The sequence below is a fragment of the Bombyx mandarina genome, chromosome 20 (assembly GCF_030267445.1).
Source record: "Bombyx mandarina strain Sakado chromosome 20, ASM3026744v2".
Classification (NCBI taxonomy): Eukaryota; Metazoa; Arthropoda; class Insecta; order Lepidoptera; family Bombycidae; genus Bombyx; species Bombyx mandarina.
The window spans coordinates 3,729,533-3,746,301 of record NC_143226.1 but is presented as its reverse complement, the minus strand read 5'-3'; the positions used below and the strand labels follow the sequence as shown (position 1 = coordinate 3,746,301).

At 38.2% G+C, this 16,769-nt stretch overlaps 1 protein-coding gene across 1 annotated transcript; it reads left to right on the top strand.

Annotated features, from left to right (window-relative positions):
• Positions 1-1,000: 1,000 nt before the first annotated feature.
• Positions 1,001-12,492, top strand: LOC149500646 (G patch domain-containing protein 1 homolog). Its single transcript, XM_089735859.1, has 10 exons — positions 1,001-1,419; positions 1,644-1,834; positions 3,087-3,225; positions 4,251-4,432; positions 5,201-5,431; positions 6,811-6,960; positions 7,755-7,902; positions 8,315-8,717; positions 10,266-10,472; positions 11,594-12,492. The coding sequence occupies exons 1-10, from the start codon at positions 1,350-1,352 to the stop codon at positions 12,372-12,374; spliced, it is 2,502 nt and encodes an 833-aa protein (XP_089591985.1). The 5' UTR covers positions 1,001-1,349; the 3' UTR covers positions 12,375-12,492.
• Positions 12,493-16,769: the final 4,277 nt, after the last annotated feature.

Sequence of the window (16,769 nt, the reverse complement as noted above, 5' to 3'; positions counted from 1 at the left end):
GTAGACCGAACCGACCGAGTTGTAAACTACACTGATGATCCCTATGTCGACTCATCACGATGATAGCAACTCGGGTGATAAAAACAGTGATGATGATGGTCAAGATTATGATAACGAAAAAAAAAATTACAAATACCCGCTTCGCTTCAACTGAACCAAGACTTGGCAACAGCTCTAGTTTTGATTTAATATAAGGAATATATATTTTACCCCAAGATTAAATTATTACAATTATTAACCTATATTTTTTGTTGATGTTCTCATAAATATATAAATAAATACATGTTGATTTTAATAATTTAATTGCATTATGACGCAGAGTAAATAATGTTTTTGCACGTGAGTGTACCATGCGCAAACTTACCCCCACTACGTCAACAAATGCTCACGAAGTTTGCCGGCTATTATACCTACTTTTCAGATTGTTTTTAGCTGTTGTCCGTTTGGGTTTTTAAAATGAGAACTGTACAAATCCAATTTTTTAAATAGTCATGTTTAAAAAGGGTTCAAATCAATAATAAAAAATAAAACTTTCAGAATGTATCATATCGTTTTATTAAATTTAATTATTTGATTTAAAACTGATAAGTTTCTGAAATTATTAAAAGATTTTCATAAATTGTTTCTGAAATTAGATCTTTTTTAATATTTAATCAGAACATGTAGGTAGGTACTTATGGCAGCCTTGCGTTGAGTGGCTATTGGAATCCATAAACACCACAACGAAAATTTTCTACAACGTGCGGCTGTTTATTTCGCTGTATGAATAGACAGACAGTCGTTTCACAACACTCTCTATCAGTGCTAGATTTTGGGGGCCAGGAATTTTCCCTACAACTATAAGTTAATTGTCGCCAAAATACAAAATTTCATAATTCGGGCGTATCAAAATACATTCTATTTTGAGTATGTGTGTTAAGTCTTTTTTTTTTTTTTTTTTTTTTTTCTATAGTCTATAGCGACACAATCTGGGTGGGCTCATTGTCCGAAGAGAAAATACGCATCAAAGTTATCTAGTTAGTTAGTAAGTATGATAAACTCATGTGCGATAAATTCTATGTACTTAACATTATAATGTTTAAAGACGTTTTTAAACATTAAAATGGTTCCGTCATATGATTTTAATGCTACCAACACTCATGTGAAGTTTGAATTAAAATCGAGTAGTCTTAAATCTCATCTCACTTTACTTCATTTAAAAAAATAACATTGACGCTATTGACAGCTGATATGTCATTTTGCTGAACCATAAATCTACTGCCAAGGAACATTGAAAAAAATGTCAACAAATTATAAATTTATATGTTTTTAACTCTAAAATTGTTTTAAACATATATGTAATTTCAAATATGAGTAATTCTGACTCCGAAGACGAAAACTTCATCCGTTACGGAACTCCACTAGAGCCATATGAAGAAGGTTTGTAAACGATAGGACTAACCTAATTTTTATTTAATAAACATAATGTTTTTGTGTACATTTAAAAATTGTAAATGTGTGTAATAGTAAACATAAAAATATAGTATTTCCACATACGTAAATTATAAACGTAATTAACAAAAAGAATATAGATACATACTTCATAATAGTACACACACACACACACACGTATCAAAATTTTTACTACATAACTATTTGTATAGATGAAATTCCAAGCAAAAGAAAATATCAGCAACAACCAGATCAGTATGCCGTTGATGACCATGGTCGAAGGAGGTTCCATGGAGCCTTCACTGGTGGCTTTTCTGCGGGATACATGAACTCTGTTGGAACACCTGAGGGATGGACACCAACCGCTTTTAAAAGTTCACGTGTAGACAAAGCACAAATATCTGTAAGTTAAAACTTATTTACAAAATTGAACCATTTCATAGTTAAATACCAAAAAATCCTTTAGAACTCAAATATTGAAACACTAAATGGTAAGTATAGTCACAATTGTTTTTTAAATATTATTTTGTGGCCTGATAACAGTTTAGTCACAAATTGAAAGCCATTACAGCCTTATAGTCATGTAGCCCACTTGAAACTAATTAAAGTCTTTTATTAGAGCAGGTAAAAAATAATTTGAATGAAGAGTAAATTTTATGCGAAAATTTCCAACTTAGTTTGTTATAAGAATAAGATCAGATACAACGAATTAGAGTTGAGGAGGAATGACACTGATCACATATTTTTAAAATGGTATGGTATATCAGAGAGATATGTAACCATACAAACTTGCTTAAGCTAGGCACACCTAACACTTGTAGTGTTGACCGCGGGAACCCCCCTACTCTGACCGGGTTTTGACCCCGGACGGAGATCGGACGCCGGGTGTAAGAGTGCAGGGGAGTCGTTTAGTGGGTGGGCCCTAAATTCCTTGGGCCCGCGGTCTGCTCTCAACACCTGCAGATCGTAGAGTCTCACATACCCCGCGCGCCCCCTAGGCGCGGGGACCTCGTAGGAGGTTCGGCCCTCGGCCCGGAAAAAAAAAAAAAAAGGCACACCTAACACTCCTTCTTTCGGTCTTTAACCTCATGTTTCATTTTCAGATGGATTGTAAGCTAAATAGTATTTAAAATAAAGGTTGTATCATATATATTGTCGACACAATTCCATTAGGTTGAATATTGCAAAAGTAAAATGTTGAAAGCAAATAACTAATAAATAAATGATACGAAAAATTCAAAAAACAAACTTTAAACCTAGATAAACTATACTAAAAATTAAAAACACTAACACAATGTAAACTTGGAAACTACTGTACTGTTCAAAATGATAATTTATAATAATATTTCATTTTATTTCCATGAACTCAATACAATATAATGCAATTAAATTAACATTACAATTAATCCAACATTACATTTGTTGATGTCCAAATATGTGATCAGTTTTTTTTTGCTACCTAAGCCTTGATATGCTATTTCAGCCTAACCTTAACTAGTAGGTGAGCTCACGGGGCTCAAACCTGAACTAATCATAAAACATTTGCAACTGAGCACAAAATTATGTATTGGAAATAGTTTATTTAATATTTTAATTTGCACAGAAAAATACAATTGATTGTGCCCGTTGAATAAGTTGAATTTCTATTTTATTAGTCGCAAAGACCAGAGGACTTTATGGATGAAGAAGATCGAGGGGAGTTTGGTATTGCACCTCGTCAGGTGCAGATGCGCAGCAATTTTTCCGGTCAGAAGAGATCTAGACCCTCACAGTTTCATGAAGGGACAATACCTGGTAAATATAGTTGTTGTTCTTTGATTAGTCTCTGAATTCGGCAGAACATTGTGTGCAGTAATATTCAATAGTTTCTTTTTTTTAGTTTATTTCTATTCTAAGCATGTAAATATTCTGTGTACATTTTTATCTGCCAATAATATTTATCTTTATCTTTAAAATAGTTAGTCTAACATATATTTGTTTGTGCTGTTCTTAAAATCACAGATTCGCGTATGGAAAAACTGATCAAATTTATTTGTATTTAGTATTTTTTTTTTCTCTCTAAGCACCTGTCACTTTTGTACATACATACATACATACATTGGCAAAATCTATGCCAAAGGCGTTGTAGCCAAATTCCTATATAAAAAAATATTTTTAATCTCTGATGTTTGTGTTATTCTATCATATGTCCAGTGCTAAATTATTGTTGGTGCGAACATTCATTTATGGCTTGTAGTAAATTTTTTTATACAATTTTTTTTACAACTTTTGTTTTTGTATGGTCTTAAAACAGTTCATAAGCCAAAGTGTTCACATCCATTTATCTTGACCATTCATCCCACGTGAGGTTGATGATCTTTCATTATAATGAGGCTGTTCATATTGATTTGAGGTAGTAAAAGATGGATACTGTGAGCACACTTCAACTTTAGACATAAGCTGGAATAAACTTTTTTTTTACATTGCTTAGATGTGTGGACGAGCTCAGAGCCCACCTGGTGTTAAGTAGTTACTGGAGCCCATAGACATCTACAACGTAAATGCGCCACACACCTTGAGATATAAGTTCTAAGGTCTCAGTATAGTTACAACGGCTGTCCCACCCTCCAAACCGAAACGCATTACTGCTTCACGGCAGAAATAGGCGGGGCGATGGTGCCTATCCGTGCGGACTCACAAAAGGTCCTACCACCAGTAATTACGCAAATTATAATTTTGCGGGTTTGATTTTTATTACACGATGTTATTCATTCACTGTGGAAGTCAATCGTAAACAATTGTTAAGTACTAATAAATAATAATGAGTATCACATTTACAGGTGAACCAGTACTGCAGCAGTTAGTACAGGCAGTCCACGAGACAGCAGCGGTCCGTATGCTCTGTGCCATGGGCTGGAGACCAGGTCAAGGTACAGGTGAGAGGCTGTCTGTGAAACAGAAGAAACAAGCCACGGAGCAACACAAAGTATATGGCTGCTATGTCCCTCCAGAATTGAGGCAGGTTTGTTATTATTACTAATACTAATATTTTTATTAATACTTTTATTATATACTAGCGGCCCGCTCTGGCCCTTGCCGGGTCTTTGACAAAAATTTCAGCAATATTTGACGTTGTTTTATTTTTTAAAATAAAAGAACACTTATTGCGGCATAACTATAATAGTTAGACATATCCTGTCGCGACACTTTTTGTAAATAATAATGTGTTCTACAATGTCGTAGTACATTATTTTATTCTATCATCAATAGTTTTCTCGGGGCACGCGATGTAAAGAATGTTTTAGGTAAATTTTTTTACACCTTGGGTTACATTATTAGAGTTTTAGTAAGGATCCTTAATTTTTTTTTAAAAATATTATAGCCTATGTTATTCGGGAATAGTGTAGCTTCCGAACAGTGAAAGAATTTTGGAATCGGTTCAGTGGTTTCGGAGCCTACTCAATACAAACAAACAAATCTTTCCTCTTTATAATATTAGTATAGATATAGATATTTTTCAATAATTATTATTAATAACAGCGGACCCGACAGACGTCCTGTGTATGTATACATACACAAAAATTCATTCATGTCGATCCAGCAGTTTAGTTGCATTATAAATAAATAGATGCAGTCCCATCTGCCACCCAAACGCGTACAAAAAAATATATATGTATATAAAGACATATAATACTACATTATCTATTTCTCTGTTTTCTCTTATTTTTTTCTTTATTGTATGCAATACTTAATACTAATACTAATAAAATTAAAATAAAACTATTTATAGAACTCTGAAACTCAAGAAGATGAAGACAACTCAGACTTAGAAATCGATTATGAGACCCTATTCGCGCCAGAGGATTATGAGCCTTATATCCTTGAGCGTAAAAGCGATCGGTTTGGCCTCGGTTATTCTGGCTTGAGCCGGCATTCCGTGCTAGGGAACTTGGTGGGAGAATATGGCAGCGACGCCGGTAGTACAACAAGTCGTCTTGTTATGCAAGACAAGGGAAAGAGGGTGAGTCTGGATTTTTCTACTTTTTTTTTTTAATATATTTTTTTGATTTATATTTTTTGCACTCGCAAGACGTCCTACCACCATTAATTGCACAAGTTAGAATTTTTATGGGTTTGATTTTTATTACACGATGTTATTATTCCTTCTCTGTGGAAGTCAATCGTGAACATTTGTTAAGTACGTATTCATTAGAAATATTAGTACCCACCTGCGGGATTCGAACATCGATGTATTGCTAGATACGAATGCACCGGACGTCTTATCCTTTAGGCCACGACGACTTCCTAATAAAATATTTCATATATTTCGCAGTATATAAATATCTCGCGAAAGAGTAGACCCTAAAATAGTCACAAACAAAATAGCCACATTAATATTAAGTAAAATATGCCAGATTTTCAATCCTCATATACGTTACTAATTCTTTCAAATAAAAAAAAATACTCTGATTAACCGTGAAAGGATCTATCTGTAAGCAAGCCTGGCTTGGTTCAATAATCCTGTCTATGTATGCTGTGAGCCAGTCATTCGTTTCACCTTATATCTCAAGTCAGGTAGCGCATTCAGGTCATGTGATGTCTATAGGCTCTAGTTACACTTATCACCAGGTGAGCTATCAGCTCATTCGTCCGTGTGGTCACCGTCTTCGCCGAATCGCCGAAGGGTTCGGCGAGTAAATTAACTCACAGACACAGCCCACTGAGTTTCTCGCCGGATCTTCTCAGCGGGTCGCGTTTCCGATCCGGTGGTAGATTTTGTGAAGCACTGCTCTTGCTAGGGCCAGTGTTAGCAACACGTCCGGATTGAGCTCTGAGAGCACATCTCCACGCTAGGGCAACGCTGAAATAGCCTCTCAAGGGTATCAACATAGGTAGGAAAAAAATGCAATTCAATATAACCTATATATTAATACGTGAAGCAAAAACTTTGTACACTTTTTTACGAAAATTGCACGGACGGAGGATTATGAAATTTCCCACACTTATAGAGAATATAGAGAAAGAGTACCGAATGCTAATTGTTTTTTAAATTATGCATAATAAATATATTAAATCAATTAAAAAAAAAAACATTACACACCCTACCATGTATTTGACACACACACGCATGCATACTATTTGTTTATTGTCCAACTTTTCTAATTGCGTTATAGTCTTTGGTCAAATTGAGAATAGATTAAATATTGTTTGTCTTTATTAATATTTGTCTAAAGCGTAGGTAGTCTTGGCGAAAACTGTGAATATAGAAGTATCATAATAGTCTGTGACAATAGAATCATAACAGTGTACAAACTTATAATTTCAATTAATTACAGCCGAATCTCGATTACTAGGGGACCACTAGTAAAATATTAACTGTTCTGTGCATCATTCGAACAGGTGTCAATAAGAGGCCAAGCGTTTGGAGTGGGAGCCTTCGAGGCGGAAGATGACGACATTTACGCTACAGAAGACATGTCGCACTACGATTTCGCCCTAGGGAAACCGGAGAAGCAGAAGATTATCAAAGCAAAAGAGAAGAATGGAAACGTAAGGGGTTTCATTAACTTTGTCTTCTTATCATTTCTGCTGCTGAAGGTTAGGCTGACGAGCTGTAGTCGATGTTAAATGATTGTAGAACCAAGCATGACAAGTCCATGGCCATCAGCAATGTCAGGGACACAATCATGCTGATGTCTTACCACTCATTAATTATATTTATAAACTTGGCTCAAAGATACGCTGACATAACGTGTTAGCATTCCGGGACCACTGGATCATAGTTCATTCCGTAGCTTACTATGAACGATGTTATCCACCAATAATTTACGGCTGCCTCGAAGCATTTGAAGAGATAAAACAGTCATTATTGCTAATTGACCTCATATCATAGATAATACACATAAATTTGTTATAGATAAGAAACTCAAGCATTCAACAAAAATGTTTACGGGCGTCGGCCACTAGATGGCACCGCTTCCATTATCTTCTCATTGCTCCTGTAGATGGCAGTAACATATTACCTATATTTTATTTTTAATGAATGATTTTGTAAATCTTCAGAAATCACACAATGATAAAATTTAATCAATTTGTCTACTCATATGGGTAACAAATAAAGACTTGTATGATATATTATATTTTTATTTTCTGTGTTTAGTTATACCATATTTAAATGCCTTAACTTTAACAACATACAAGTTTAGGGGCAGTCGCTACAAGATGTCGCTAGTTTCCATACAGAAAAATAGATATTTGTCTTATGGTAACGCAGTTTCAAAGCCCTGCTCATATTCTACAGTAGCAGCTGAAAATAAAAGCTGTTTGTTTGTCTCAATCTTTAGGTTTTAGAAGGATTCGTCAGGTCAAAGAAGCCGTTGCCATCTGTTCCCTCGTACCCCGCACCCGCCCTCCCGCGAGACTACCGCCCCGCGCCAGCCGGACACAGGAGGTCTCGATTCGAACCCACGCAACTACCAGGGAGGGACCAAGGTATGCTGGTAATTTTTTAAATCATCTAAATCAAACTCATCACTAAAGCCTTATCTCTTGATGAGCTTAATGATTTACAAAAAAGCCTCGTTCTTCGTCAGAGCTATTAAGGTCTTTAATACATAAGTATTATACAAACCGTTTCATATCATTCATATTCTCTTTATATGTATCGATATAGTTTAGTATCGATCTTTAGAATCGGTATTGCATTGATATTCTCTATTTTTTCGCCTACCTAAGCTGATGGTCTAGCTAGAGAGAGCATATCAGCGTCACCGGGCTAGTTCATTATCTATTGATACGATAATTTAGTTTAGCATAGCATATTATCGATCTTTAGAATCGATATTGCATCAATTTCTCAAAAGTCCTACTAATCGTATTAAGTAAATCGACCTTGGTTTATCAGGTCTGGGTCGCCACGAGCTCACGGCGCAGGCCAGAGGCGCCTTACTAGGCGAGACTCCCATACAGAAACCAGCTACGGCCCAAGAAACGTCTGGCCCACTCCCAAACTCCGCCCCACAGCCCCAAATCACCACGGCAACCTCACGACCCATCGGAACAGACTTGACAGTCCCAAAACCAGATTACATATCCATAAAAGACTCAGGGAAGGAGTTGGTTAAGGTCTTCAGGCCGTTCGCGAGTGACCCTAAGAAGCAGTCCAGATATGAGCAGTTTCTGAAGGGCGTTGTCGTGGAGGCAGATGAAGGAGACAGACTGAGAGAGTGGGAGAGGAACAGAGAGCTGATAGAATTCGAGCAGGCGGCTAAATTGTATAAGCCTTTGAGCGGAGTTATGGAGGATAGGTATGTGCCAGACTTTTTTATTTATTAACATAAACATTTATAACAACTAGTGGTCCCGCAGTCGTCGAAATTCGACTATAATTAATTGTAATTAAAATTTTTAACATTATTATGGTTCTATTGTCAAAGACTTATTATACTTCTATAATCACAAATTCCGCCAAGACTACAACTATAGAAAAATTAATAAAGACAAACAATATTTAATCTATTCTCAATTTGACCACAGACGTCAAGAACAAAAGTTTTACAATAAATAAATAGTATGCATGCGTGTGTGCGTCAAATACATTGTAGTGTGTGTAATTTTTTTCTTTTTGTTTTAATGTATTTTTTAAGCATAATTTAAAAAAATAATTAACATTCTACACTCCTTCTCTATATTCTATATAAGTAAATTTCATGCTCCTCCGTCCGCGCAATTTTCGTAAAAAGAGATACAAAGTTTTTCCTTCTTCATTAATATACAGATAAGATATTTTTTTATCAAAATTTTAACCCTCACGTCTGAAACTCTACAGGGGCTTTCACTTAATGATGTCCATAGGCTCGTGTCTGTGAGTCACTGACTTGTCTGCCTTACTTTATCCTGAATATATCAGCTTCGGGATGAAGAACTATAATGTAACCGTTACTGTTGACAGATTGACAGTTTGTCAATAGTGAGCAAGTAGTTGAGGTATAGGACTGATGTAGGAAGCACGGTGGTGACTAGCCGCACGTGCTCATAGTACGCTCGAGTGAAATGCGATGAAGGGTTCGGCGAGTAAATTAACCCACAGATACAGCCCACTGAGTTTCTCGCCGGAGCTTCTCAGTGGGTCGCGTTTCTGATCCGGTGGTAGATTCTAGCTCGCTAGCTAGATTCGGCTCTTGCTAGGGTTCGTGTTAGCAACGTCGTCAGGTTTGAGCCCCTTGAGCTTACCTACTAGCCCGGCGACGCTGACATAGTCTCTCTAGACCAGTGGTGGGCAAACATTTTTAATGGCGGGCCACAAAGCTTAAGAAATTCTAGAGGGCTAGAATTATATAAAAAATGCATTTTGTATTAAAGCTTTTTAATAAACAAAATACCTTTTACTATTACGCCTTGTTAGGCGTGTGATAGATAGGTGAAAAGAATGGTTTTTTTTCCAATAAATAAACTAATACCTGTGACAGACTGCCGAGATACTTATAATGATGGCAAGTTAATTATGAGATAATGAAAGCTCAAAACACCCCTGACGAATTGGAGCTTTCATTAAAAATTCGAAGGTTTTCAGTTATAAACGTTAGTTTTTTTTTATTGCTCTTGTAGGCAGACGAGCATACGGTCCACGGACTTCAGCAATGTCAGGAGCAGAGTTAAGCCGCTGCCTAGCAAATTTTTTTTAAGGTTTTATTTTACGCGCCAAAATGCGGACTACAATATTTAAGATGAATGGACTCTCGGCGGGCCGGATTAATTACTACCGCGGGCCGTACTTTGCCCATCACTGCTGTAGACCATCGGCTTAGGTGAGAAAAATAATAATCGGAAGAGCCTAAAATATGTTCATGTGCCAGGTTCACGCACGCCAGCGAACCGGACGATGCTCTGAACCCATTGACGGCGGTCGCCAGAAGCTCCACTGGCTACGGCTTAGCAACTCCTGAGCAGATAGAAGCAGCCAAGGGAGGTCTCTACGGCGCTGTGACCAGAGTAGAAGGACAATGGCGGCCAGAAGCGCTCGTGTGCAAGAGATTTAACGTTCCCCAACCCGGCGGCGTCAAGTAAGTATGACGTCATATAACGTCCCTCAACTGAGTGGTGTTAAGTAAGTATGACGTCATATAACGTCCCCAACTCGCCGGTATTGAGTAAGTATGACGTCATTTATCATTAATAAAAAAACTGGCAGTAATTAGTCAGGTTCTAGATTATGTGGAACTGTCATCATCAGCCCATAGACGTCCACGACTGGCCTCCCGCAATGTTCGACATGACCGATCCTGCTTTTCGGCATCCAGCGGACTGCCGCGACCTCAAACAGGTCGAGGCTTCATAGAAGGCACGCTGCGTCTTCCCCTCAACATCCATCTATTCTAAGATTAGATTGGCTTGAGGAATCGTCAGAGCGTCAAAACAACTTCGGCCCCCGATAATTACATATGCGATCCAGGCGACGGGATGATACAGGACCGCCGTCGCCCAAAACTTGTCTTGTCAGAACTCCTGGATCCACTCTGGGTGCTTTTAGGCTCTTCAAGCACCGGTCACCATCCTCGTCGATTACAACGAAGAGCTCGACGAGTGGACTAGCCCATAGACACAGCTGGATCGTCGGATCTTCTCAGTGGGTCGCGATTCCGATCCGGTGGTAGATTTTGCGAAACACGGCTCTTGCTTGCTAAATTTTGTCAGGTTGAGCACATGAGCTCACCTGCCGGTCCGCGAGTAGTTGGAACAACCTCTTGGGCTACCAATGGTTACGTTGGATTTTTTTTAGATTGATTGACTGAATTTCATGATACAATTTCTTAAGTCGCTCATAAACTTGATTTGGTACCCGGCATATCGTCGTTGTCAAACCAAAATCTGCTATGTGCACTTTTTGAGATTTTAACTTTTTGACCTTTTCGTATAGTTCACAGCTCTATCTACCGTATAAAAACTGTTATGTGTCTATAGCTTTAATATTTATCTATAGCTTTCATTTGATATATTTCTTAAAAATTCACCTTCATCTATGATTTTATATGAAAATGTTTTTACTTGTTAATTCAAAATAGAGTTTTTGCACATAGCAGATTTTGGTTTGACCCGCTGTCACGATATTCACTTTTTATTTTGTTTGAAAAACGTTTCTTCTGAATCGAAACTTGACAATTGCCATTTGTAATTTTATTCACAGTGCAGAAGAAAAACATCAAGAGCGACCGAAGATTTCTTACTCCGTCTTTTCGTATATGGAGTCCTCAGTACACGACAGAGACAGCTTCGCGAAAGAACAAGTCGCGTTCAGTGGATCAAAGTCGCTGAATCGGGAGCCTGTCAAAATTGACACTAGACCTGTCACTATTACGTCAACGTCAAATAAAACGGAAATCGTCGACGCACCCAAAAGGATGACAGTCGCGGAATTGTTTTTAAAAGAATCCGAGCAGAACAAAAATGAAGGGGTCCAAGTGACGGAGACAATAAATAAATTCGATAAAATCGATTTGTACAAATCGATATTTCTCAGTGACAGCGAAGACGAAGACGTCGGTCAGACTAAAGATAATGATCGCGATTTCGCGGACGCGCCAAAGAATTTGGAGAGGAACAATTCACCGCCCCGTGGTATTTTCGCTAATATCGATTTCCACGAAATAAACTCTTGGAAGAGACCCGATAAAGATGTCCAAGAACAAAAGCCCAAAGATGCGGACGGTCAAACGAAAGTCGATAAAGTCGAGAATGTTCCGGCTCCCGACGAAACTTACGGACCTAAAATACCGGATAATTTTAAACCGAACCTAGCTAGTCAGATGTGTAAGCAAGACGTGACCTTAGAAATCGACTCCTCTTCCAGTTCCGATTGTTGGGTCGACGCGAACGAAGTTAAAAAGAAGAAAAAGAAAAAACTTAAGAAACACAAGTCGAAACATAAGAAGTCCAAACACTCGAAGCGAAAGAAAAAAGATAGATAATTAGAAGGAAAAAAACAAACGCATTAAGACCCATGACTTGTTCGTGGCAGAAATAAATAAATAAGTAAAATAGTAAAACTTAATGTAAGCTACAAAAATTAAAGCCTATAAAAATAAAGATGATTCGTTAATTTTTTTCCTTAAAATATACTTAATATATAGTTGAAATTGGGTATATTTCACCAGACATGTACTAATTTTAGGTATAGTACCTACATCTCTTCAGCTTAGAATAAATAATTAGACACGTATCAAGGTCATCTGACTTCGATCTAGGATTCCCTCTACTATAAGAATCAGAGACTGGTATAAATAATGATACGTTTGGAAAATACAAATATAATGACGGTTTTTTTTATTACTTAGATGGGTGGACGAGCTCACAGCCCACCTGGTGTTAAGTGGTCACTGGAGCCCATAGACATCTACAACGTAAATGCGCCAACCACCTTGAGAAAGAAAAGATATAAGTTCTAAGGTCTCAGTATAGTTATAACGGCTGCCCCACCCTTCAAGCCGAAACGCATTGCTGCTTCACGGTAGAAATAGGCGAGGGTGGTGGTACCTACCCGTGCGGATTCACGCGAGGTCCTAGCACCAGTAATTACGCGAATTATAATTTTGCGGGTTTGATTTTTATTACACGATGGTATACCTTCACCGTGGAAGTCAATCGTGAACATTTGTTAAGTACGTATTTCATTAGAAAAATTGGTACCCGCCTGCGGTATATGAACACCGTTGCATCGCTTGACACGAATGCACCGGACGTCTTATCCTTTAGGTCACGACGATTTCATACTACTACATTTACTACCAGGCTCAGCAGGCCTAACGCCGCAGTGTGGCAGGGTGGCAAATTTGGGCATTTTTTTATTATCCTTATAGGGAGATGAGCACATAGCCCACTTGATGGTGAGTGGTTACCGTCGTGCATGGACATCAGCAATGCCAAGAATGGAATCAACCGTTGCTTACCGCTCAGTAATCTCCGCGTGCATTGTCCGAATAATGACATGTTATGGCGCTCAGGGAACATCGTGAAATGAAGCTCATTTCAAATCCGGATGGTAAGTGGCTTAAAAGATCTCTGGAAAAGCAATGTGAGTTAACTTAATGGTATCCATACGGATGAACTCTGCTCTGGTGGTGGGCGGCGCGATGGTAAAAACAGGACTATGGGATTATCTCAAACAATTCCTCATAGTACACCACTGTCTTACAGATTACAGAAATTAAAATATTCATATTCATCAGATTATTAGGTCCCCACAGCCTATTGCACATGTAATATGTGTCACCACTTAAATAAATTGTATGACCCAGATATCGAATTGTAGAAGTTCGGTAAACTAACGGCATAATATGAACAGCCTACTATCGGGAAATGTATATCATCCACTGTACCAATATTACGTAAATATACGGGTCAAAAACAAACTTGTTCTTTACACGAATGCGAGATTGGAAGATACGGCTAAGGGCGCCAGCTTCTGCGTTATCGAGTCAGATCTATATTTATTTATTTATTTATTTAGCTTCTACAATTGTTAAAACTCAAACAACTTAAAAAGTTCAAAATCCGGATGATTTACTACGAAATATATGAGGCCGTAACTGAGTGGTGGGCGATCGCGATTAACAAATTTCGTGAAATACTTCTCGCCGGATCTTCTCAGTGGGTCGCCTTTAGGATCCGGTGGTAGATTCTGCGAAGCACTGCTCTTGTTAGGGTTCGTGTTAGCAACGTCGTCAGGTTTGGGCCCCGTGTTCTCACCTACTAGTTAAGGTTACGCTGAAATAGCCTCTCAAGGCTTTAACTTAGGTAGGAAAAAAAGTGAAATACAAAAATAGGTAACAAGTTTTTATGGCAACGGCTTCTCTATGCCTTGGCTGATATACATGAAAGGCAGTGCCTTATCGTCAGTCCGTCCTTTAATGAGTCTGCCGGCGACGGCAATCAAAATACAATTTGGCCATCAACTCTAAACCTGAATTTCAATTATGTCATAGCAACTGTTACCTGATACAATTGTGACACCGTCATGATTTACGCGAGTGTGGTGTTCGCTCACGCGGCCCGCACACACATAGACACCCTCCAATCTCTACAATCCCGCTTTTGCAGGTTAGCCGTCGGAGCTCCGTGGTTCGTGAGGAACGTTGACCTACACGACGACCTGGGCCTCGAATCTATCCAGAAATACATGAAGTCAGCGTCGGAACGGTACTTCGATAAGGCTATGCGTCATGATAATCGCCTTATCGTTGCCGCCGCTGACTACTTCCAGAATCCTGATCACGCAGGAGCCAGTCACCGTCGACGCCCTAAACACCTCCTTACGGATCCATCAGATCCAATAACCTTTGCATTAGACGCCTTCAGCTCTAACACTAGGACCAGGCTTAGGGACCTCGGTAACCGTACTCGTCGAACTCGACAAAGAGTTCGCCGTGCAACCTGACCCATGAATCAGCTCGCTAACTTCTCGCCGGATCTTTTCAGCGGGTCGCGATTCCGATCCGGTAGTAGATTCATTCGCGAAACTGCTACTCTTGAGCTGTTAGGTCTCTTTCGGAGGCGCTCGGGTAGCTGTTAGCAAATCCCACCCCTCCTGGCTGAGCCTTTGCTCGCCCACCTGTCTTGGTGAAACTGGAAAGGCCTCCGGGCCACCAGTAATCTTTCAATCATAAAAAAAAAAACAATTGTGATGATGTTACAGATACAATTTAGTGCATACACTTGATGCTCATTCCTATTACAGTTTATTAACTATGTTCACAACCTCTGTTCTCGTTAAAAACTGCTTAATTGTAAGATGCAGAAATATCATCATCATCATCATCATTTCAGCCTGTCTGCTGTCCACTGCTGAACATAGGCCTCTCCAACTGATCTCCAGTGCGGCCGGTCCGTTGCCACCTGCATCCAACGTGACCCAGCAATTTTCACCAGGTCGTCGGTCCATCTGGTAGGTGGCCGTCCCACACTGCGTTTGCCAGTACGTGGTCTCCACTCGAGGATCTTTCTGTCCCATCGGCCGTCCGATCTTCGCGCTATGTGGCCAGCCCACTGCCATTTCAGCTTGCTAATCCTACGGGCTATGTCAGCAACTTTGGTTCTTCTACGGATCTCCTCATTTCTGATTCGATCTCGTAGAGAAATACCAAGCATAGCCCTCTCCATAGCTCGCTGCGCGACACTAAATAAATAATAATAAATGCAGAAATATAATTACGAAAAAAAGACGCCCTAATTGTGTTTAGGAAATCACGAATTTATGTAAATATAAGTAACGGTGATTTCGTAGAAGCATTATTTCAGAATTTTCCTGTTACAATATATTTTAATCAAAACAAACAACATTTGTTTTTAATTCTGTGTTACAACGTAGTATACAAAATATGCGTTTTTATTTCGATGTAAATAAATATTACACAATACTACGTTAGAAGCGTGCGTAGGCGACGATCGCTTCAAGGTTATCTGAGAATGGCGGGAAGCTAGTGAAGCGAATGTCACGTTCCCGGTCCTTGTGCTTTACAAATAATTTTAATGTTTTGTTCTAGAATGATTATTATAATACTAGACGAGCTGTCTGGTCAGCCAAAGAGACAGTGATCTGGCTGAAAGTACCATGAAATCGCTTCAGTTAATGAAATACGTTTCAAATGAATACAGTACATTGCTTTGTTGTTAGTGAATCTTTTGATTGAAGACTATTTGGCACAGAAATGGACTATCACGTACCTACACCATCTACTCCGATGCAAAGTGGCGTTCACTTCAGAATAGTTCAGAATATCAATAACAACTTCAGAAAAGTGAGAAAGAGCTATCATTTTTCTGTGTGTAAGACTAATATAGCAAGAAAACTGTTGATGTAAAAGAGACAAACTATATGAAAAGTCTGTAGAAAAATGAGATGCCGCTAATACAGTGCCTACAACATTGTGCTTTGTGATGGTTGGTACGCATGCGTCATTCAAGAAAATCAGGACCGTATTAAGCTAAAATTATTTTTCAAAACATTTTTGGAGTGTTGTTTGGACTTGAATTCCAGGTGTTATAGTATTGATTGAAATTAATATTTTTATAACTGAAATTAACAGCTGCTTAACCTTTATCAATCAAAAAGTCAATACTAAAATATTTTTCTGTTATGGTTTGAATATAATAATAATTCAAAAATTCAAGTAACCCGAAGTATACATTCCATAAAATTGGAGCTTAATATGAAGCAGCATTAAACGTGGTTATTTTATCATGTAAATATTAGGGTTAAGGGAAGATGGGTAATAAATTGGTCAGGTATTTTAATTATTAATTTTATTAATTATGTTTTTTATAAAAATAAAACGATTTTTTTCAGTACAAATATAGAAATATAATAA

What these genes read in the sequence shown, in the direction of transcription:
- LOC149500646 (XM_089735859.1), top strand. Translation starts at nt 1,350, where the DNA reads ATGAGTAATTCTGACTCCGAAGACGAAAACTTCATCCGTTACGGAACT. An exon ending in CAAAAGAGAAGAATGGAAAC is followed by an intron (nt 6,961 to 7,754) that starts GTAAGGGGTTTC and finishes CTCAATCTTTAG; the next exon opens with GTTTTAGAAGGATTCGTCAG. An exon ending in AGCGGAGTTATGGAGGATAG is followed by an intron (nt 8,718 to 10,265) that starts GTATGTGCCAGA and finishes TTCATGTGCCAG; the next exon opens with GTTCACGCACGCCAGCGAAC.